The 25284-nt window shown below is 39.7% G+C and overlaps 1 protein-coding gene across 3 annotated transcripts in view; it reads right to left on the reverse strand.

Moving 5' to 3' along the window:
• Window positions 1–817: 817 nt before the first annotated feature.
• Window positions 818–25284, reverse strand: part of arid3c (AT rich interactive domain 3C (BRIGHT-like)) — a 96572-nt gene continuing 72105 nt past the window's right edge. For 2 of the 3 annotated variants that reach the window (XM_044197712.1, XM_044197713.1), the window contains 5 exons: window positions 17711–17894; window positions 14938–15182; window positions 12050–12325; window positions 10337–10426; window positions 818–8551 (listed from right to left, as the gene is read on the reverse strand). In XM_044197712.1, the coding sequence (XP_044053647.1) occupies window positions 8382–8551; window positions 10337–10426; window positions 12050–12325; window positions 14938–15182; window positions 17711–17894 (965 nt within the window). In that variant the 3' untranslated portion in view covers window positions 818–8381. The remainder of the gene's footprint in view (window positions 8552–10336; window positions 10427–12049; window positions 12326–14937; window positions 15183–17710; window positions 17895–25284) is intronic. The other variant, XM_044197714.1, reaches the window with a different exon arrangement.

A 25284-nucleotide genomic window follows, 5' to 3' on the forward strand; every position in this document is an offset into this window, starting at 1 on the left:
TAACTATGATGTGCTGAAAGAGAAACATTTGGGTAAAACCACCATTTTAACCTGGCTCACCCGGCCTGGCAGGGAAACGGGAAGTCTGGCCAATCTTTCAAAGTCTGCCTCAAATATTTTTTTTAAGTGGGATGAAGCTTGGGGCATAGATATCAATTAGACTACGTCATTCCTTTGTCAGCCCATCTACAAGGGAAATGGGAACGTGGGAACGTGGGATGTTTTTGGCCAAAATATTTGCTAGGAGTATTTCACTCTTGTGGAAAGTTTACCAAAAAACATCAAGAATACATATAATTCCAGATAGAAGGAATGCTGAATTTGTGAGTTACTCCTAATCATGAGATGCCTTCAAATGCCTTTTCTTCCCAAAGCCACATGGCTAAGGGCTCAATAGCAATTTTGAATGGGTGACGGGGGTAACGAGTGTCACGAGAGAGTGGAAATGCAGGTGAATGTATGTCATTCTTTTGCACAGAGGCCACTGGCCCAGTATATAATAATTTTATCCATGAAATAAAGTTTTCACTAAAACCAAACTTCTGTAGAACATGAAAAAGCTATCTTCATTCCTCTCTGCCGAAGGCCTTCTTGGCGTCTAAGGACACTAGTTCCTGTATGTTGGGGCCTTCAGTATCCAGAAGTTGCCTGGTTTTGTAAAAATGTCTTCCCAAAATAAACCCAGTTTGATCCGCTGAAATGATGTGGGTGTGGTTTTGTAGTCTACTTTTAAGAGGGAAATGTAACTACTCAGAGTGTATTTTTTATGATGAATCACCGTACTATAATTACAAGAACAAGACTGGAGCAGAAAGTGTTTCAGTAAAATTAAAAGCATGATTTTATTTCTAAATACGCTACAAGTCAAATGGCAAAACAGGAAAATCTCTTTCACCTCTTTTTTGTACATTTTTAACCCCTGAGCACCACAATCCAGCATTCCCATAATACACTGGATTGATCCAAGATGAACGAAAGGGAAATAAAAGAAACATTTAAAGCTTCATACACAGCTAATAAAGCGATTAGTGTCTAAAAACTACCATCATAGCATAGCTAAAATACAAAGTAAACAACATGTTATTTGATTACATAAGTCAATCCATTGTTTTTTATTTGCATGCAGAGCTGTCGATTTCTCTTTGCTTGTCTGCTCTGCTGTTGGTCATGACCTAAAAATCAAGTGATCGTGGTCACAGCTTGAAAAACTCTTTGGTGAGAAGAATGCCAGTGATTCCATGCTGCCGCCTCACAGTCATCTGAAGTGTCCAGTGATTGGCGTCATTCAGCAGTATGTGCAGTACAGGAGGAGGGGCCGAGGATGAGATAGTCATGAGGAGTAGACTATACCGGTGTTGCGTTTACAGAGAGACAATCTGACGCAGAGAACCTGGATAATGGAAGTAGAAAATGTACACTGTCCTGAATGAACCCTGATCCACGGGTATCATACTGCGCATCACGATCACGATAGTCATCTCATGGACATTTCAGTCGCCAAGATTTGTAAAATTTGTTATGGGGAGAATGTTGAAAATACAAACTCATTAGGTGGTAGGCAATCTCCTTAGCGACTTTTAAGGTGGAAAAATGACCTAAGGCATTTGTAAAGGAACAAAAAACATGATTTACCCTGACAAAGAAAGGTCTCTTCCATTAAAGTCAATACATATAATAATACGTATAAAATAAAGATTTCTTCCTCACTCACTGACTGATTTTTTGTTTGTATTGAGTAATGATAGACTCTTTTCTTTGTTGAAACAAATCATGTTTTTTTGTTACTTTACACCTGCCTGACGTAGTCTTTTTTTCACCTTAAAAGAAGATTGCCTACCACCCAATTTGAATTTGAGTTTCTGAACCAAGACCGTGATACATACTCTGATGGTCTTGCATCAAGGCTATTCTTGAATATAATTTATCATCACAAATGGTAATTTGGTAATGGTAAGATGTGTCATGTTCTCAAGTGGGAGAAGCAGCTAGTTCTGGAAGTATTTATATCCTGTTTTCTTTTCTCAATGTTCCTCAACACAGAAACACAGGAGTCTCCTGGAGAATTGAATGATTCTTCAGATTGATGTTTTGGTCATCAGTTTGAATTATGTCAACTTTCTTTGTTGACAGTTTGGTATGGCAGATGGATCTAAAGACTACAATACCCCTGGACGTCAGCTGCTGTTGCTATGGAGAAGCTAGTCAGAGACACAAATTCTTTTTCAAACTACACTCCAAAATGGGTCCTTTGTCATTGTCTTCCAAAACGACCCATATAAGTATATTTCTTACCCTGATGCCCCTATTGGTGGGGGGCATTTTTGTCAATGCCTTCCAAAACCGTTATAAATGACAAAAATGTTAAGTTTATGGAAGAATTACGGTACTACCAAGTAATAGTGCTTTTAACCATAAGAAGAATCCTTGGTAAAGGTCAGAGTTGAGAAACGATCGTTGTCATGGTAAAAAAATAAATAAATAAAATAAGCCAATGACTCTTGACTGTTTGTCAGAGACAGGGCGCAAATAGTGTCAAATGCTTTGTTGACCCAACCACCCACCCTGAACTCCTCTTATGGTACGTGTCCACAGGATCCATCATTTCCACGCTTCCCATTCGTTGTCTATGTAAGCAGCTGTGCAATGCATTCTGGTAGCGGTGTGGTGCATTTCGATAGAGGGGGTGTCATGTTGGCCGCTCCTCATTTGCATAAAGTTGAGGTCTAGGCTACTTTATGCAAATCAAGGGCATCCAGTGCGACTGGAAACTCCCAAAAAACTTTCAAACAAACCATTGTCGATCTAAAATGAAGACAGGCAGCAACTGCATAGCTTATTTCTCGCCTTAAATGTTTTCAGAAACACATTTCAGTGACCTATTTTTGTAATATAACGTTTCCAAACGAGTCGCCATGTTCACCCGGTTTGAAATCCAGGGGCAGACAGCCCAAGAGTGAAAGTATTCGTCCAATCAGGTGCAGCCAGGAAGTGTTTGCGCGGTTGTAGGAGGGTGTAGTCTGTATGTTTTCTTTGTTGGTCAGTAGTCATGGAAGAGAAATTGATAACTGCTGTGTCAGGATATCCAATCCTCTATGATGCTTCTCTGCCATCATACAGGAACAACGTGCAGAGGTACTCAGTTTGGAGGGCCACTGTTTCCGGTGGGTTGAAAAGATATATTTGTCTGTATTAGACAAGTTAACCATTTGAAAAGGCACCTGTCAATCATCTATCGTGACACAGCCTAGTGGCACTCCCATCAAGCGTCCAAAGCTGGGAAGCGGCACGACCTCTTGCGTCCAAAAACACCCCTGTGGACACGTACCGTTAGAGGTTTTTGCAGTGTTCAGGGATGCAAAACCAAGTTTGTGTATAAGGAAGTGAATATTTTCTTGGACCTTTGCTGTATCTACCTGCAGAATTGTCTGATTGCTAAAAAACACATTTCAAGTAAACATGAGAATTATAAAGCACAACCACCTTCAACAGCTCAACTGGCAGCTGACGAGTCAGCTCATCTTATTGGCTGAGGATTGTCCTCTGCTGCATGATTGTGTTTGTACAATTTCAACATCACCATCTATACATACAGTCACACAATATATTATTAGCTTTATCACCAGTAATCAGCCTGGAGTGTTACACTGAAACTGTCATCATGAAACTGAACAAGTCATAGCATTTTAAATCAAGGTCTGTGAACAATCTGCATGAAAAATCCTGCACAGTGAGGAAGACAGCGAATCCAAAAAAACACACAAGGTAGTTCTTAGAGCTTTATCAGTAGTGGCTACAAATGTTTGTCCTCAGGGTGCCGTTACATAAAATGTCATGGTGTCATTGCAAAAGTATTCATCCCCTGGGGAACATGAATGTGCTCAGTAAAATTAATGTTAACATGCCTGTTGATATGCTTTGTGCAAATGGAAATGTTGGCCTTATGGTGTTGCTAGAGTCAAGGTCGGGGGATCAGCAAAATCTCTCAGAATCACCCTCAGGGGACCATGAACATCCACAGCAAATTTGATGGAAATCTGGCTGGTAGTTGTATATTTGGGACAGTGTTGAAAAAGTGTTGTTACTGGGAATTGCAATTCCGGTATTTCTGGGAATTCTCCCAAAAATCTGTTCCCTTTCCCAGAAAGAAATACCTGCGGCAATGTGTTCTCATGGGCACCTGTGTGTTCGCATACTGAAGGCTGTCGTATATTTTGAAACAAAGATGCCTTCTGCAAACTTCACTTATGTGGCCTGCACACAACTGTTGTAGCTAAATACTATAGTATATAGTGAGCCGGACATGTTCCAGTGTAAAAATCAACTTGTCAGTGGTCTCCGGTGGACAAACTATGTAATGGACACACCGTTTCTAAATGACCTCAAACACATCTTTGACATTTCTTGTTACTTATCAGACGATATGATATATTGGACGATAAGTTGATATCGGCCCATTGATTCGTCTGTTGGGCTCTAATCTTGACTTTACAAACAGTATGTGTGACAGTATAATGTCAGGTCCACTTACTGGCTTTTCAACTCACTCATCTAAAAGTCTTTATTGGCAAAAGAGGAAATTTAGGAGAAATTTGCAGAAAACATTGCCACATAAGCACACGTGCTTATTTATACCATTATGTCTATGAAATCAGAGTAGAGTTAAGAACATTTTATGATAATGATAATTATCTGCAGTTCTATGTTTTAAATCAACTTCATTTATGGCAAGAAATCTCCAACCCTAAGACTGACACCACCATCCTCAGGCCCCACTACTGAAAATATAAAATCTGTGATTGCCATCCATTGTTACAAGGTGCTGTCTTCCTCTTTATGTTCATGTTTTCATGCAGATTGGATTCATTTTGACAAGCATCCCTACTTTGTCTCACAAAAGGCTTTTTTGTTGCACTGGCACAACACCCAACATAAAAAGCACTTTGAACATGTTGCTTAATTCTCCAGTATGATCTTTTGTTTTTTCTTTGACTGAAAAGCATTTTGTGTTCACACAAACACATTGATATGAAACACCATGAATACACTGGCAATTAAGATCATGGACATGCTTGTTGGCACAGTCTATAACAAATGAGGTAGATGTGTGTCAATAAAATATTCCCTTCTTTGGTGTAATCATTCAAAATATGAAAAAAAAATCCAGTGATCTGTTGAAGTAAAACATTGATTTTCAAGTGGCTGTACAATAAAATAAATGAAATTTATGAGGTATATCATGTATTCATACTTTACTATGACTATATACAGGTACATTGGTGAGGTATCTGCATTCAAGACTCTTAAAAAGGGTTTGCAAACAAAATGGTGGCGCTGAATGCAACGTTTGCAGGATTGAATATAAAACATAATAAATAAAATCTGCAATTAAATGCTTTAACAGACTTAATAAAAACCAATATATCTTCACACTGGTTCCCATTTCCCTTCACAATAACGAAAATATTTTATATCTTTATGAAAAAAAGAAAGGAAGAGAGAAATGAAGAGGGAGAAGCTCTCTGATGTTAGACACAAGTGCATTACTAAAAGAAAGAAACCTGGATTCTATTCCCAATATAAAACGACTGTGAGACTGATGAGCGTTTCCTACAGACTACATGTCTGTCTATGTCTTGCTGTCACCTCCTTTATTTCTGTTCACCTGCTAACGACAGGCTGAAGTGCTCTACTCTTTCCTGTCACGGTCATTCTCTAAGAATTCAATGTCATATGAGGACTCTCTTGATTCATTTCTTCCCAAGGCTCTGCCAACCACATTTCCCCACCAACATCACATCAGCTCTGTGCTTCTTACTTACTATGTTAACGAATATTACTGATATTTTGGTAGTGGTCCTGGCTTTAGTCAGTGTGTGTTGCAAAAGAGTTCTTCAAAGAACAATGCAATCTCATGTGCTGCAGCTCTACCGCACTCAGCCTCAGCAGAGATTTTGTAAGTATTTCTGACCACAACCAGTGGAGCAATGATGTTGACTGCAATATTTATCCTAATGAATGAGGACAGCATTGAACCGGAACAATGCTTGTCATCACATCACTTTAACCTGTCACTGTCGCTGTATAGATATTCTGTGAGCTTGACTAACAAGCTTGTTTTATAATACTAATAATAATTTATTCTATGATCAAAACAACGTGTTCTTGAGAACAGGCATATCTCATGTCAAAATCAAGTGACAGTTATTTTGTGATCACAGCAAAGGAAAACCTAATGTCATCAGCAGCCTCCCATAGTAAAGGGCTTCTAAGTGATGTAATACTCCTTCAAGTGGCCTTATACAACAGCTCTTTGCTTTTTTACATGTACAACATGGCTGTCTCAACAGAAGTGACCAGACATGTTAGTCATTAGTTAGTGCAGTTTGTGGCCAGGAACAGATTAGTTAACCACTGATACATGGGAAGAATGATCTGTTTAGCTATTGATCTGGTCAGCTAACTATCATAGTTGTTGACAATACATCTAAATCGCACACAAGCTAGCATACTAAAAGCTAATAACTGTGTCCCAAATACATATTATAAACTCATACCAACTCTGTGAAAGAGAGATTTTTTAAATGTGGCGTTTGTGTCCCAGAATTCAAATCACAATGTAACAGATAGGTTGGGGGCAAGAAGCCTTGCTGTCAATGTGTCCCAGTGGCCAGCCTCAGTACTGCATTAAGAAATCCCCTTGGCCAAAAAAGCATTTTCCTCATAGACCACCATTATAAAAGAGATGTCTGTTAAACTGTTGAAATGATGCTGCAATTGGCAAACAAGGTCAATTATTACGTATTAAGAAAAAAAAATCTAACCATGAAAATGTAAAATTTGTAAAACCTTACCAGAGCCTTTTTTAGTAAAGTTTATGACTGAATAGGTGCCATCTTGGTGTCTGGCATCAAGTTCTTATAATAAGTACATCCATTATCTGGAAAGATGTGGAAAAATGGTTGGCGGTGCAAGTAATAAATCTTTGGTGAAATTTCCAATGGTGTTCTGAGCTCAGATTAATTGACTGTGCGTATGTGCATTTCCTCATTTTCTTCAATTTCTTGTATACTGTGTGCTATCAACATTCATTTTTAGTGTATAATATACAAGGTTAGATTACCAACTGGGCAGAGTTGGAAACTGTCCCAGGGCCGAAGACCCTAAGGGGCCCCAGGTTATCTATGTGGCAACTACTTTGGAGTAATTTGATTAATTACAATTTTTGGTACTGTGCACCACTTAAGCACAATAAAACAAAATATGGCTGACAGCCCATTTTTGCCACGGGGCACCTTAACAGGTGAATGCGATCCTGATAATAAACATATGTATATTATTAGCAGACAATATGGGATTGGGACAAACTGTTTGTTACTAGTGGATAGAGCTATGCGTTAACTTTAACCTTTTTTTGCTTGGCCTGCTGGCTAGTTAGCTAGCTCACAACCAGCTGCTGATTTTCTGTGGACTAAACTGACTGTGTTTAAGAGAAGAGACACATCAAGTCAAGGTAAGTCTACTGTGTAAAGTACACTTGAAAGAAATCCACATATTAGACTCTTCACTTTAACTTCTAATGTTACTGCATTGATGTACACATACATCACTCTTTCTAGCCTTGTTGGCCGCATGTTGAGACATTATTAACTAGCTGTCCAATGGAACACCTGATATAGTTGAGAGATGTTGTCACAAGTCTCTGATGAAACTTCTCTAGACAGCCTTCCACAGCCTTCCACTATGGATGTGCTTTCCCTGTTTGTATTCATGCTAATCTTCAGGTTTGATCATTGGCACTAAAGCTCACTGTAAATGCTGGATGTTGAAATAGCATAGATTTGTTTTCTTCTTTGGTATCAGCTGTAAGCAGTGAGTTTCTGAGGTCTGTCAGAAAGCCTGCAAACATCATCAACAACTGTAATTTCTTGCTGAGGGTTAGCAGTTCAGCTGCCTCATCGTTTGATTGAACCGGTGCCCAAGAGGGAATCTTCGTTTGGCTTCATCCAGGTTGCACCTTAAGTTGATGGGAGACCATGCTTTTGAACTGTTCCACACTGAACAGATGTCTTTGAGGACGTGAAAGACAATGGTAACACACAAAGGTTAAATGTCCTTCGAAACACACTGCTAATTCAGAGAGGGGATAAGGGGGACAGGCAGATCTCTTGCCAAAGTATTTAGTCTGTACATACTAGTTTGCTGCTTTTAAATCTGTTGTTAGCTGACCTACAAGGAATCTGATCGAGCGGATGGAGAGAAAGCCACCTTCAAAAACAACTGGAGTTTATCTGATGATCACGTCTCCAACTGCTTGGTGTCTTTGAGAAGAAAATGGATCTCCCTGGTGGGGTGGGAAGAGGAGGTGAGGAGGGACAGGAAATTCAGGGGGAGGAGTGTCTGTGCCCGTGCAGTGAGGAAGAGGATGAGGAAGAGGAGGAGCAGGAAGGCTGGAACTGTGTGGGACTGGTCTTTCCCTGAGTCTGACAGTTGCTGTGTCTCCCACGGTGTCCCGTCATCGCTGCTATGGCTGACTGCCGAGCAAACAGGACGCCTGAGGAGCAAACATCAAGTCTAAGTCAGCCTCGAACTCCACACTGTCCTGGCATCAGTTCTTAAAGGACCATGCCAGTGTTTTTATGTATTTTAGCCTACTGCCCACCATTGTCTTTTTCATACCTTCCCAGCCATCATTTGTCTTTAAATACAGCGTAGTAAGAACATCTACTTGCAGACTTTTCAAAATAATTTGTACTTCAAGAGCAACTTAACACCTTGTTTTCACTTGAACACACAACCTAACCCCCAGGACCCCCCTCCTGCAGTTACCCCTGTCAACCACTGATGTTCCCACTCCCTCCCAGGTCTGACATGGCTCCAGCGTCCCTTTATTATTTTCAGTTGTAAGCCTCACTGTTAATCAGTACAGCTGTCTACATCAGCTGCATAACGTTTAGTGTTTCACACACATATACAGTAACTGTGATCCAACTAATGTCCACTGAGTTCTTTTGAAACTACGACTCCACATGAGTTACACATGTAACTATGGTTCTGTGAATTCTGGATGACCAGAGACTGTATGTAATACTTGGACTTTCCACCGAGTCAATGTGACATTGCTTTGTACCTTGGAGGTGGAAGGCAACATTGTAGATTTTTCACAGATTTTTTTTTTTAATATAGATGACAGAATTACAGGATTTTCTCTGGAAAAAGACAAATAACCAACTGGGACCAGAATTAGTTGAAAGTATGATAAAGTGACTGCACATAGAATTACAAAGAAGTGGCTTTAGTGTTAAATTGCTCTTTAAAGTCACTATGTGTAAGATTAGAAAATTCCCCAGTGGTAAAGGATACCCCCCCCCCATGGATCTGACCCAGGGACACTGAGATGAATAGGCTGAAATACACATTAGACTTAGTTTAGCATTGAGGGAAGTATTATTACAATATAAATTAAATATTATATATCATGTACTTTATTTACTTATCATTATTCTGACTAGTTTTACTACTGCTACTACTGTCTACTCTGTGTTTATGGCATCTATTGCATTTCTGTCCGTCCTAGAAGAGACATCCTCTTCTGTTGCTCTTACTGAGGTTTTCTCGTATGTTGTGCAGATTATAACGGCCTTTGAGACAAATTTGTCATAAGGGCCAATCAATTATCAAACTCCTGATTCTGCTGCTAAGGAAACGGAATAATTCTGACAAAAAGACAAATAAATAAAACCATTTAAAATGTAAAATCAAAACCAGTACCTTTGAATTTAAGACTTTTTAAGGACCTGCAGTATTGTACAGACAATAAAAAGACAGTCATCTTTAGCAGTAACTGTTGTATTTCAGCATACTCATCTACAGACCCAAACATAAAGACAGATTAAAATGAGCGTCGGCTTGTGGCAGGATGAGCTGGATCAAGTCAACTCTCTGGCTTCTGAACACTGGCTCTCAGAGACAGAGCTCAGATATGATGTGACGGCCACCAGGCTTATACCCTGACATGGATGGCCTATGTTAAAGCAGAGAGGCAGTAATTACCTCAAGACACAAGCTACCTCCGTTTACACACACACACACACACACACACACACACACACACACACACTCAAGACAGGCACATAAGACAATAAGCTCCATCGACCTCGAATCCACAGGCCCAATTTTGAGATATTTAACTTTTTTAACTCTATTGGACTGCCACTTCATTACGATGGATTTTATAGCAAAGACATCAAATTGCGTAGAGGACTAAGCACCAGGGTGCTGCTATAACTTATTGAATTTCCTGCCTGCAATTACATCAGCAAACGGCCCCTCTATTTACCTGTGTAGACAACTCCATTTATTTCTATTGACATGTTGATGCTGCTAATGCCGTTGGTAGACAGGTTCAATGCGGTCTCTTGTCTATCATCTGTCAAGAGAGGAGGCAGAGAACGAGAGAGAGAAAAACTCAATATGAGCATTTAGAAAGGGAACAGAAGCAGCAAGAGGAGCGCCCGGTGGAGTATTGGTGATAATTCAGAGAGTGACAGGATAAGGAGAGCTTTATTAAAGAGTTCTGGGAAGAAAGAACTGTCAAAAGATGTTACAGACATTTGTACACGTCAGTTATGAATGTATTCTATAACAGCACAAAGTTGGAAAACTTGGCTGAATAAATGTGACTGGTTCTGAAATAACAGAAATGTCTTGAGAAAACAGACCAACACTACACACAGAGTAATCTCAGAGAGCTGCTGTGATATCAAACCATCTGTAAACACAAATTTATCCGTCTAAGCGCATCTAGGTGGAGACAAATAATAGTGTTTGGCTGTAATCTTTAAATGACAGTGTTCGTATGTGAGGGCCAGAGCCAGACGACCAGCGTGGGAATTAACCGGGGAAAGATTCTCACTCATTTTTCCATCACGTATCAAGTGCAAAGCCTGCTATTATGACTAATATGAGAGAGGCAGTGATGCAGACAGAAATGATATCACACTTGAGCAGATAGGCCCCTTATTCTTCCTTTAGCCACTATCATTAAGTCATATGCGACTTATGGCTCGTCATGAGCCGTGCTGGCTGCAGCCAAAGCCCAGCCAGACGGGCATTTTTACTCATGACAAGCTGGATTCTGCCTGTGGTCAAGAGGCTCTATTTCTTCATAACACCTATGGAGCTGAGCTTCAAATTACACATGTTATATGATGAAGTATGTGCACATTAGTGGTTCAGGCGTTTCACAGCTGGATCTCAGACAGCCTCTCTGGCAGGGTCATTAGCTGTTTCTGACACGCCACCCACTGCGCTAGACACTGTCATTTAAGTCTGATAGGAGACAGCTAACAAACTCAACATTACAGTAACGCCCGATTTGAAATTATACATTAAAATCAGGCTTACACTTGAGTGTTTCAACAAATACTGAATGGGTATATTTCATCTTAGACATGACTGTATTATATTAGATGCACATCTAAATGTAATCTTTTAAAGTAAAAGGATAACTTTCAGTGTGTTACAGTGATGACATAAGGCTGGCCAATGTGTTAGCCATCTCTAAATACTTTCTGACCCCACTGTGGCCCTCAGCTCCGAGCCCATTGGTTCCTACTGAAGGCATAAATCTTTACGAACGCCTCACAAATATATAGTTTCATTTTTAAAAAGGCTCAGTAGTTTCCTAAAACAGATGGTCACTGTAGTTTTTATCGAACGTTACTCAAACCCGAGGAAATAGTCACTATATAGAGACTATTTGGGTAATTTGAGGGCTTTAACAACCAAAGGAGAAGGTTACATTCTACAATTACACACAAATTGCACATAGTGGGTTTTAAGCTTAAATTAAGAAATTTTACATTCCTTTTCTAATGTTTTTCAGAGGGCTTGCGGCGGGAAAATTGAACTCATGACCTTGGTATTTCTAAAATCCTGGCTATACCGCTTGATACTACAGAATTATTGTAAATCATAAAGCCCCAGGGAACACAGAGAGGACATATAAAGACTCAGATCAGTGTCCTCACACCTCCTGTGAGTGTCTCACCTCTGTTGTTGAGTTTGATGTTGAGGGGCAGCTGGGTGGCCATCGCCAGCAGGTTCTGCTGCAGGGCGTGCTGCATGATCCTCTGCTGCTCCTCTGCCACCATCACCATTTTCTTCTCTGGCGGTTCACCGCTCTCCAGCTTCTCTCTGAGCTGCTCCAGGGCTGCCGCCTGGACAGCGGCCGCTGCCTGGGCGGCCGCGGCCGCTGCGCGATGGCCGCTGGGTGACATAGGGAGGGCCACGCGGCTGGGCAGGCAGCCTGCCATTACGGGCTCCTCTGGAGAGAAAAAGACTATTTAGAAGTGATGTCTGTCTCCAAACACAAATCTGCATGCTTACACATGTAAGCTCATGTAAGTAGGCTGAATGCGACAGCTCCTGTCTGCTGATAATGTAGATAATACTCTGCTGCAAACTTTCACATTTTGTATTTTGCTTTGCCCTCATTGTTGCTGTATAAACATATTGTTGAACAAAGAAAATGTGACATGCGTTATGAAAAAACGAGGTTTAAAATATTCACAGTTCCTGAATATTTTAGCATGTCATTATTTTATTTGCCCCAGTACGTTTCTGCTGGTGGTGACACAATGCTGCTCTTTTACGTCTTTTCAGGACGCATCAATCTACGTCATACATTCCGACATTTTTGCTTTCTGTGAAGGTGGTTTCGAAAGGCTAACGCTGTCGCTGGCACTTTTAAAGTGAAGTTGCTGAGCGTAGCATTTTGTATGGATGCTCTCCATCTTTAATGGTGAGTGTTTTTATAGCTTCCATATTAGTAGTATTGGAATCAAACAAGTTGTGTCTTATTTATCATATGAGGCTGACAATGCTGTTGATATCTGATTTTTAATGAAATACCAAAATACAAAAAAAAAAACACCTTCTGGGCGCTATGGATAAAATCCTGTCACAGTTTATGTAATTTTATATCATGATACTGAGATACGGTGAATGATCTGGAAAACTGTTAATAAAATAACCGGACAGGAATTTCTTTTATGCCAATCTAGAAATTTAAATGACTGACAAATCAAAGTATTTGTCAATGAGTATCGTGTCACTGACACGAAGCAGTCCTGCTCATTGAGTTTCAGCATTGCCTACAATGGCCTTATACACCCAGACATATTCATGAGAGAGCTGCCCCAGTATTAACAGTATGACAACATCTCTAATGGTTGACAAATTATTTTTTCATATCACCCAAACCTATAATACATTTTTATGCAAATCTTTGCTAGAGATAAAACACTCACATTCTAGTTAGTAGGTAGCTCCAGTGTGAACAGTGTCATTGTGAACGTGTGGGCCCCTTATCTGCTGGTTACCACGTGGGGTAAATATGGTTTGTCAAAGGCTAATGTGTTGATTCATATAAAACTTTCCTTTGGTAATGCTGACTGGGGCCACAGTTGTAGTCCACACTGAAAAAGGCACACATGGGGCTGATGATGAGACAAATCAGTAAATCATGCTGACGTGATGCTGGCAGATTTCAATTCTTCGATTTGTTAATTGAAATAATGGATCTTAATTAATAATTTAACCTTGCAGATTAACTACACTAACAACAATAAAAGAACTGCCTGTGCTTTAGACGTTCTTGATGTCTCCATGGCACAGATGAGTCAGCCGCTTTGTTTCTTTGAGGACCTGTAATCAAAGAGCTCCCATGCTCGTTGTGTGTCTCGGAAATTGGCGATGCTGATATGAGGAAGTCCTGCGAGATGTTTCCTCTTTGTGGGGAATGACTATACTGCCCGCAAGTTGCATGAGTATGAGAAATGGGGCAACTATTGTGAAATCAATTTCTGACATGCGAACACACTGACTTCTTCTTAAGTGGCCGGGTAATCATGCAACAATTTCTCAAAAGATGTTGTGATCTGTGTAATACATCATGTGCAATCCCAAAAATACTCATCAGAAGGAAATGAATCTTCCTTCAGTGACAGAAAAAGAATTTGTTTATTTAGGATCTGGCCTGCTGATTGCATCATGACCAAAATGAACTCTTACCTATTATTATTCTCCTCCACCTGACTGTGTTTCATCAGACCAACTGTATGCTAGTGTGCCACATTTTTGTTTGCGACTTTACACTTGGTTGGTTTGCCCAAATTTCAAAAATACATATTTTCTTGATTTCAGTATTAGTATCCAGCCATGCTTATCACATGTTATCTTGTCATATTCTAATATAAATGCCAGTTTTCAAAAATTGGCAAATAATGGCATGCTAAATTCAGTACAATGCAAATGTATACAGCATTATTCCATTGGGACATCAACGGAGTCATGCTCATCACTCTGCTGCTTTAATGTTTTTCTTTTTAACAGATCACCTATTTTTATTCACTCATTTTCCCCAATCGCTTCTACTGAGTACTACTCAGTTTTTTGATCTGTGTCACTGTCAGTGAAACTTAACACTTCCTGCAGATTTTTCACATTAAAAGCCTACACAAATGAGGTATTTTACCAATTGAACCACTTAAAGGCTGTTTCATAGACAGTATCTTAACAGTGGCTTAAATCTCAGAAAAAAGGCAAAGTTGAACCAGCTACAATTCATTCTGAAAACGGGGATTTGTGAGTGGTGAGTATGACATGACTCTGTCGTTGTGCTGAGGGAATTAGTGCTGTGGAAATGGATGTCACAGTGAAGACAACAGGTAAACATGGAGGAAGTGTTGAGTTAACAGCAAATAGCATCAACAGCAAATTAAAACAGGAGCTGATCAGAAAAGGGGAAGCGTCTCGCTAAAATATGCTGAAATATACTTCTCTCTGCTCTTGAGGTAAATAGTACAACATAATATTTGAGACTTTGTGGTATTGTCTTATGAATCTTGTCTTATATCTTGTGTTGTCTTATGTTACCTTTCTTGATCACAGGCACCTGGGAGATATGGCCACTGTTGTGAGTGGGCATAGATAGGTGGGATATCTGTATCTTTGGTGAGGACAGGAGGGAGGGGGTGCCCACAGGAGAGTAGTTGAAGATGGCGGAGCCGTAGCTCTGCCGACGGCCTTCCCGCCGGTTGCTGTCGATAGCTGCCTGAAGCTCACCGGGGGAGCTCAGTCCCCGCTTTTCACATTCATATGGATAGAGGTACTTCATATACCTGCAGAGAAGAAGAAGAATTCAATGATTTACTCGGCTTTTTGTCACTTAGTCACAGGTTGTCAATCAGTCATCAAGCAATCTATTTTTGCAGGGTGGGAGTGGGATTGAAAAAACAGTCCCACAATGTGACCATGACCATTCAAACGACCAACCTTTTACTATTAAATAACTTCATGTGTTAAATGGTTTAATTTCCAGTTGAACTGTTTTGGTTTCAAGCATTGAACACATCATCACCCAAAACCACAGGGCTTCTAGCAGTGTGACAAGTGCATGCCATGTCTCCCTTTGATCACAAATAGGATCTGCAGCAGTTACTTTTGACAAAATGTTTGGTGGCTGTGATCGGTGCGTTTACATGCATCTAGGTACAATCGGCTTTCTCCAGTTGACCGATTTCTTAAACGTCATGTAAATGAGAGAACCACGTACAACGGGTAACCGGGTTTCTAATGGCCTTTTTACAACAAAAGACTGCAGACAGGGAGAGTAAGAGGGGAGTGTGGGAGAATGAAAGGAGGGATCATTACATGGAGCGATAAGTCCTTGTAAATGATTTTTCCCGAAGTCCAATTGAAACTAACACAAGAAGCCAGGCTTGATGTCTAAATTTTGACCCTGCATTGAATATCCACTAGTAAAAAGTAACAGCAAAGAAATGGGTCTGTCATAAACTATCAGTGATGCTTAATGTGGTCTTTTAAAGTCATCTAAATGTTGATGCTGTTACAAATCTGTCATGAACATCTTCAACATTCAAATGTAGTCTTGAAAAGACATTCCGTTCCGAACAATCATGGATGTTGCTGTTGTCTTGGATATACACTATCCATGCGTGTGTGGACTGACAAAAGTCAAATGGACATAATCTGCAGGTCCATGAGTGTTTGCTGTGAACCTAATAATTACTAACGTAAGAAAACTGCAGGCAGCCAATAGTAATTCACCATAATGGAAATGGTTATTGTGTCTTCAGTTGTTGCTGTGCAATATTCCCATACACTCTGTGCTCATTACACATGGAAGACGCAGTGGATTGGTTTGCAGTTTGCATTTCTTAAAACTTGAATTCACACTAAAAACAGGCACCATCTGCCTTTAGCAGCATTATATAAATATATATATATATATATATATATATATATATATATATATATATATATATATATAGAGAGAGAGAGAGAGAGAGAGAGAGAGAGATATTTGATGTGTCATATATTCACATTTTGTGGCTCTGCACTCGTCCTGCATAAAAACATCCTGTTTCCTGTTGATGGATCGGTTTGGATAATCTTTTTCATTATAAAACAGTTTGAACTCGATGGCAGGAAGTGTTTTACTTTGAAAGGGCAGACAAGGAGCAGAGCTCATTGGCCAGGCCCTAACACACTTGTTGATAATGTGTTCCTCCTGATCCAGCCTCTGCTGCCTGCTGCCAGCAATGTGTTCACTGTCAGAGGAGCTTATTCTGCGACTTTCCACTAACACCTGTGTGTCTGTACTGTGACTAATGAAGATATGGCTCTGTGTGTTTTTTGTTTTAAGATCATTTACAAATCATATGATTGATTTTGAATTAATGCTGTAAAAGTCAAAGTTGTTGTATACTTTTGAGGGTAACTTAATCACATGTTGACTACAGTATATGCATGCACATCACTGGATTATTTATTTATTTAATATAGATTAATTTGTTCAATTCAATTCACTTTTATTTATATAGCACCAATTCATAACAGAAGTTATCTCATTGCACTTTTCCTATAGAGCAGGTCCAGAATGGACTCTTAATATTATTTACAGAGACCCAACAAATCCCACCATGAGCAAGCACTTGGCCACAGTGGCAAGGAAAAACTTCCTAGAGAGAGAGAGAGGTTTGGAGAGAGAGAGAGAGAGAGAGAGAGAGAGAGAGGTTCTGTTCTTGTGTAACTACAGGTAAAAAGCTACTAAGACCAATACAGTGACCAGATTCATAAATAAATATCCTGCATTAACAATAATGCATGTTCTGGCACTCAACACTTACATTTTCAACTGTGGTAATTATCTTGCTTTTAAATGATTTGAAGTAACAGCTCCTGATGAAAAAGTTTCTACTTTACTGTTAAAAGATGGGATTGTGAGGTGAGGAATCATGTGCAATCGAACAACACTGAGGGTGCAGACTAAATGCCAAGCGATCTGGAATACTATAATTACCATGAATCACAGCAAGGATTGGCAGGTATAGACCACACATACCACTGCTGCAGGAAATAAAGATGATTGTGCTGTTCACCTGCCTGGGCACGTGTAGTCAAATAAGCCTTTGATAGGCATTTAAAGAATAGAGATGGTCATATTTTAATCATAGCAGATGAATTAAAGCAACACAGACATGACCTAAAATCACTAGTTACAGTATAAACAACAAAGTGTCTCAATCATCTTGGACACACACTTGGAACACTAGTGGCCTGGTGTTAGAGCAGTGTGAGTGCAGGTTGTCAGTCCTCTGGGGTTATCGTCTGTGCTCGTACTCACTGTGTCCGGAGAGTGAAAGCTGCACTGGTAATGGAGGTAGGGAGGTTAAGGCCTTTGGTGATCTCACGCCATATTTTCTTATTGATGACTTCCACTAAGCCGCCTTTTTCTGTGACGAGCTTGTAGAGCATGTAGAGATCCAACACCTGCTTGGCCATGATAGGAATCCGATTCACTGGAGTCCCTGCAGAAAGCAAACACAATATCCACAATCAATTCCATTAACTTTGGTTCCTCCCATCAATAGGCTTCTGCACCTTCTTATAAGGCCAATTTATCTCGAGCTAGTCAAATGTCTGACAGCTCTGTTAACAGCAGGAAATACAACTTTAGAAGAAGTTTCTAATGCCTTATCTGTGCATCCACTGGAAACTGCTTCATTCATTATATGTGTATTTCTATGACATGATGAAATAACCTCTTAAAGTAAACTTTGTGTAAAGATGTAGTGACAAAACACTTTCATCTCTTTTATTTGTAAGACAACAAACTTAAAAGCTGCTCCTAATGCACAGTTCACAAAATATATATATCAGGCATGACATAAAAGTAAAACTAACATGGGGACGCATAGATAAATGAGACGTGTTGACTTGTTTAAAACTTCACAAATACAATCTGTGGAAAATAGGAGGTCATCTCTATTAATGACTGCCAACCTGCCCCCTTATTAGCAAAATAATGGGGCTCAGATAATAATTTGCATTTGTAATTTAATGTTAGGCAATAAAGACTGAACGGCCAGCTCTTTGTGAAGATTCCAAAGTGGTTGACCCTGAGATAATTAACCTGCATTTTGCTGATAGAGTTCCATTGTGCCCATTGGATTTACCATAATAGCAATCAATAGCTGCAGAAATATAGTGCAAACAACAGCAGTGGGGCCTATACAGTGAGGGGGGAAGAGAGCTCTGAAGTATCGTCTGAGGTGGTAAAACCACATCAATTACGGCCAGTAATTACGGCTTCATTTCGCGGTGCTGGCATGTGAACGAATGAGACACTATTAAAACAGAAGATTGATGTTCCTCTCTCCTCACAGGACAATACCAGCAGTAAGTCTGAAGCTGCAGTGCCTCAACATCGCTCTTTGGAAAAGGAAGTGCAGGAGAGGCTTGATTTAGACCAAAAATGATTTCAGCAGATAATGTATGAACTTTCACACCAGGCATGAGCTTTGAGAGTTGGTCTAAAATGACAGAGTACAATTCAAAGGATGACAAAGCTCAACATGACATCTTATCATATAAAAATAATTCAATGTGAAACCCTGACAAAAATCCACAGAGGCCCAAATCCCAAAATGTCCTCCCAGCTAACTGCTGATTTTTCAAAACTCAGATACAAACTGACCTGGACAATCTGTCAGTGGGTTGTGCATACGGACAGCCTGCAGAGGAAGACTATGCAGCACCTATATCACCTCAGACAGTTGGGAACATTTAGGATGTCTCTGCTGTTGAAACCTTCCTGGCAGGGATAATCACTGCCTACTCAGGATCACAGTGCAGTCAGCTGAGCGCACCATCTGTGCACCTCTCACTACTTGTGAGCTGTACACAAATTGGCACAGAGCCAGAGCACACCAGATCATGAAGGACTCTTACCACACCTGCAATGGACTCTCAGTGGACTCAGTGGCTGCCAAGAGGCAAACATCTCCGCTGCCTCAACACTAAAATACAAACGAGTCAGAAAAGTCTCTTCCCCCAAGCCATTAGGATTGTGAACTATTAAACTGAAAAAGGCCCCAAGATAGGGAAGCTACACACTCCCTTAACCCCCCAATCCCTCCAGTACACACTTGATGTACATATTCTTTCTATATAGTATTTATTTTAACTCCTTCTTTTGCAAATAGTTTAAGACCACTTATCAGCAAAGTAAGTTTAATTTAAGGTAACAGTGAATTCAAGATAGTTTTATCTTGTGTTGTGCATATAAGGAATACAAATCCTTGAAAGACAAGGACAGTGATATGGTGCTGCAACAAAATCAATGAGTGCATCTTTAACTTAACCTACGCTAACATAATTTACCTGACATTTAATCAAACTTTAACCAGATAATTTTATGGTAACCTTAACTTCAAATTGAGCCAACCTTTAACTAAAAATCAAAAGCTTGAATTGTGATTTAAACAGATATTTATAATAAATGTTATAATATTGAGGACATTAGGGCATACACTTTTTATGTGGTACATAAAAAAAACATTTGTGGTTTTCATAGGATATGTATGAACTGCAGTTAATGGCTGGGAGAACTGAGTTCTACAGTAAAACAGTGTGATACAAAACAAAAAACTAGACAGCCCCCTTTATCTTTATTACCATTGATTATGATGTGTATGCGTGCTGATCTATAACACTATTATTTTGTTGAAGACACAATAGCCAACCAAACAAGGATTGAGGTAATAAATAAAAACCTCAGCCTTTGTCTGACAGAATGTGAGAAGAGACAAGCCTCTTAAAACAAGATTTATGAGCTTTCAATATGGAGGGTGATGTATTTGTCTCTCTGATTCCCTGAAAGAGATATAAGGAATAAAAGACTGAGGATGGAGGCCTTTTGTCAGCACAAACTATCTCATCAGGCCATGTATCATTATGACAATGAGCAATGGTGGACAAGGTGGAAGAAATCTACTTTGCACAGAGTCTAACAGTTGTCTTCAGTTAATCCCTCAGCTGTTAAGTAGTAGTCTAGTAGTGCAGTAATCATCTTTATGCTTGGCTTCATCGCTGATGCGTTCACTTTGCACCTCTGAGCCGATAATGGGATGAGAATTTCTCCTCCTCATCGACTTTGCTCTTTTAACCCATGAAATTACGATTAATGCAGCGTCACAGGGGAAACCAACTGTTTATCTACGTCTGTTCAAATCCTAAATGAAGACAAGGAGGAGGGTGGAACGCACACACTGTCAAACATCACCAGGATATGAAGATTCAAGGCCGAAACAGGATGTTTCGGGGTCCTAAGCAGAATTTAATTGACCCCAACCCCTACAGTATAGGTCTGGTGATTCTATATTTTTCTTCTTGTCAACAAATCCCATGAAAATACTCAAACCAATAATGAACTGAGTATTGTGTGTGTATCACAGCCTGATGTATCTTCCTCCTCTGAGCCATAGAGCTCCAATGTTGTCCAGAAACTATTAAAACCCATCAGTGAGCCGCTCTGTTGCACTGGGTGACGTGTTCCTTCATCACCATGAACACACACACTGTAGTTTATTCTGACTCAGTCCCACACACACCGTCCTGCTGCCCTAATTACTGAAAATAATCCCTAACAAATGCACTATTTCCTCCTGTTGAGTAACATCTGATAAAAACTACAGTGACCTGCTATTTTAGGAAAATACTGAGCCTTTTTAATAAATGAAACTTGTGAGCCAATTTTAAAGAAGGAACCAACGGCCTTGGGGCTGAGAGCCACAGACAGGGTAGGAATGTCAAAGTATTTAGAGATGGACTAACACATGTAATGGGATTTGTTAACAGTAAGAAAAGGGTATAACAATCCTTGACTCTGTGAGGCTGTAATGCTCATTAAAAAGAAAAACTAATTTTAAGATGGATAAAAGTTTAAGTCCAGAATTAGTTTTGATCCTTAGCACTTTTGGTGAAATAAATGTAAGAATTAAGGGTGTTTAGCATCTATAATGTTTACCATGTTCACCATACTCTAGTGCGTTAGCATGCTAACATTTGCTAATTAGCACTAAACACAAAGCACAACTAAGGCTGATGTTATTACTTTGGCAGGTATTTGGTCATAAACCACAGTAGTGGACAAATAAAATTTTGACTGCGATGAAATGTGTGAAATATGACATAGAAATTGTAAATTATTGTTCTTATAGTGCTCCTAAATATTACGTGATGCTGACAACACGTGGCATTAGGAAATGTGTTGAACAGAAAATTAGAATGCAAGACATTTGTGTTTGATAGCCATTTTGATGTTTTAGCTACCAACACAACAATTAGTTAACAATTTAAAGATTGACTGAAGTGCAAATGAGCAGAACAAAAATAAACAATAATTAAAATCAATGAAACATAATGTAAACATTTCTACAAAACCCTTTTATCCCTTTAACAAAAGAAACCAAAGTTCTCAAATGTTAATTGTTATCTAAACACAAGAACATTGCCTAAATAGAATATAGTCTAAACTATGTGTAAACTTCAAATATAAATAAATAAGATCATTTACTTAAATAAATACGTCATTATGACAGAAAATGAACACCTCTGCAGTTGCAGAACCTACGCAACTTTTTCCCCCTGCGCTAGCCGTGTGAGGATTCCTCTAAAGAAAAGAGAAAAACAAAAATAAGGGAAGTCAATTGAAAGGTGAAAGCAGGATGCTGCAGCAAAGTAAAGAGGAATATTTAGTGTCACAGCGATCGAAGACTCAGCCATTTTTTAAGGTAACTCTCAAGTAGCCTTTTCTTCTGCCATAGTATTCTTAAGCAATTAGGTGGGGGACAAAAGTTGACTTATTTGAGAAAAAGTGCTGATGGTAGTCCTCAGAGAAAATAATCAATTAATAACCACAGTCCTGGGGCAACAGTAAATCACCCTGGGTATTTATCAACACACAAAGGAAGCCATCATGGCCATTGTCTGCTCTACTTTTGATTGAATCTCTCAATGAGGATTCCATGTCTCTGCTTACAAGACTGAAAAACCAACACAAAGGTGTTCTGACCATCTGCTGCATTATTCAAGCCGTTGAGTTTCCTCTGACAAGAGAAAATATGTCTGCATTGCTATCACAGAGGGACAGCACATCTGTACTTCTTGTAGGGGAAAACAGAGTACAACATATTTTAAAGAATGCTGAACACGCAATCTGATACAGCTTTGGTGTATCAAGAGGGTGTTTTGAAACCTGATTATGGCTTGCCACCATCTTTGAAGACCAGAAATACAAATTTGGGCAAAGAGGAGAGAGACAGGGTGGACCTCAAGAGGGACTAGCAAACATTAACCACCATGGCTGACTTTGACAGACATGGGGCACATGCCAATCAAACATGCTTCAATATTTGCTTTTTGTTATAACGCAAGACTATGTAACTTTTACTCAAAAGTGGCCACAAGTGACACTTATGTGATTATGCTAAATGCTAAAATTTAGTGTAACACGTAGCATAAATATATAAGAGTCATAAAGTCTGTTAACTGACTGTTAACAGTAAGAAGAAAAGTCCTTTTGTTTGTTGTATTTGGCTGAGCAACAAGAACAAGTCGAAAAAAGAAAATGTGTGCGACCGCTTAATGAGAACAGGACCAAGGATGGGGAATACATACATACAGTACACAAACCAAGCGCCCATTTTGCTTTTCTGGCACATGTGCAGACCTTCGCGGATATGGGCAGATGACATCACGCAGACCCATGCGGACTTCTGTGGCCACGGCAACCATGAATTGGCCTTTACTTGGTCTGGTATGATTAGTAGCTTATGGTGGCTATTGTAAACTTTAGGTAAATATTGCTGTAACTGATATTACTACAGCACTGTGTGTCAGACAGCGTGGTCAGCAACACTGGGGCCCCTAAGGGGACTGTCTTCTCTCCCTTCCTCTTCACCATCTACGCCACAGACTTCAGCTACCACACAGAGTCCTGCCACCTTCAGATGTTTTCTGATGACTCTGTTGTGGTGGAAAGTATCAGCGGTGGTGATGAGACTGAGTACAGGGCTGTGGTGGGGAACTTTGTCTCATGGTGTGAGCAGAACCATCTGCAGCTCAATGCGACAAAGTCTAAGGAGCTGGTTGTAGACCTATGAAGGGCCAAAGCACCAGTGACCCCAGTTTCCATCCAAGGGGTCAGTGTGGACATTGTAGAGGAGTACAAGTCCCTGGGTGTACACAATAACAATAAACTGGACTGGGCTAAGAACACTCAAGCTCTTTACAGGAAGGGCCAGAGCCGCCTCTATTTTCTGAGGAGGCTGAGGTCCTTCAACATCTGCCGGAGTACCTTCAGCGAAAGACTCATCCCCCCAAAATGCACCACAGAGCGCCACAGGACGTCATTCCTGGCTGTGGCGATCAAACTCTTTACCTCCTCCTTCTAAGTGTCAGTTTATATGACCTTAAGTCACTAAACTGGACATTGGACCATTAACATCACTGAAATACTTGAAATAATTATGCAATATTCTCTGTTTAATACTGCTGTGGAATATATTCTGTTTTCAGTTTAAAATTCCCTATTTATTGATATTTATTCATACTTCTATTACTGCTGTGCAATATCCACCGTCTCATAATCTTATTTATAAGCTACACTTAACTTAACTTGACAGTACTCATTATTGCACTATTACTTATTACTTATATTATCACATTGTATTATACCATACATACTTCATTACATCAACCTGTAAATCCACTTTAGTACTTACACTTATTTTAACTTTTATACTTATATTCACTTTGTACTTAATTTATCTTACCTGTATTATAGTGTATTATATTTTGATTTGCTTAGTACTTCTATTCCTGTGTGCATTGACATGATAGTGAGCAGCTGTAACAAAAGAGTTTCCCCTCGGGGATCAATAAAGTATTTCTGATTCAGATTCTGATCTACCAAGTTCTGAGCTAATCCTAGGTACCTGGTAGAGCAGCCCTTTAGTGGAGCGAAAATTATAATAGCTGTTGGTGAGTGATGGGAGATTTCACAGATATGAACGGAGTTTACCCACTATGGCTTTGTAAATAAAAATATACCAATGCTGCTGTTTCCTTAGGCCCAATGAAGACCAGGAGACCAGATCATAAAGTAGGCTACACAGTGATGTGTACAGGACAATGAGTTGGATATAAAACATAGAGAACTGTGATGCACAGAGTCTGGGCAGCGAAGTGTAGAGGAGACAGTATGCATGTAAATAATGTCGCCCATAGTCTAGAACACTTAAGAATGTAGCCTGTACAAGTGTTTTCTTCACTAATAAATTAGGCCATATTTTGATAATAAAAACCCAGCCTAACCTTCAGTTTCTTCACTAGGTTCTCAATATGCACTCTAAAAAAGAGTCATCCACCCAAATACCCAAGTACTTGAAGGATGATACTCTTTCACTTGAGTTCCCTCCTAAGGTACGAATGCCACCATTATCTGAGATATGGGAGGAAGCTCTGGAAAAGATCATGAATTTGGTTTTCTTAGCATTAAGAAGCAACTTTAGACCGTACAATAAGTAAGTAAAATAGAAAATAAGACTTGCCCCTGGGGGACTCCCTTAGAGATCTCCATGAAGCTTATCTTGTGACCACCTGTATATATACACTTGGTTCTATCCGCAAAGTAGTTCCTGATCCACTCCACAGCCTTTTCACCCATTCCGACATCATTGAGTATGCCTAACAGCAGCTCATGGTCGACAGAATCAAATGCCTTGGACAGATCAACAAACAGGGCAGCACAGTGCTGCTTTCTGTCCAAGGCATTGAGAATATCATTTGTTACCAACATAGCTGCTGTTTTGGTACTATGACCTGATCTAAAGCCAGACTGCTTTTCACTTAAAA

This window comes from Siniperca chuatsi, linkage group LG5 (genome assembly GCF_020085105.1).
Source record: "Siniperca chuatsi isolate FFG_IHB_CAS linkage group LG5, ASM2008510v1, whole genome shotgun sequence".
Taxonomy (NCBI): domain Eukaryota; kingdom Metazoa; phylum Chordata; class Actinopteri; order Centrarchiformes; family Sinipercidae; genus Siniperca; species Siniperca chuatsi.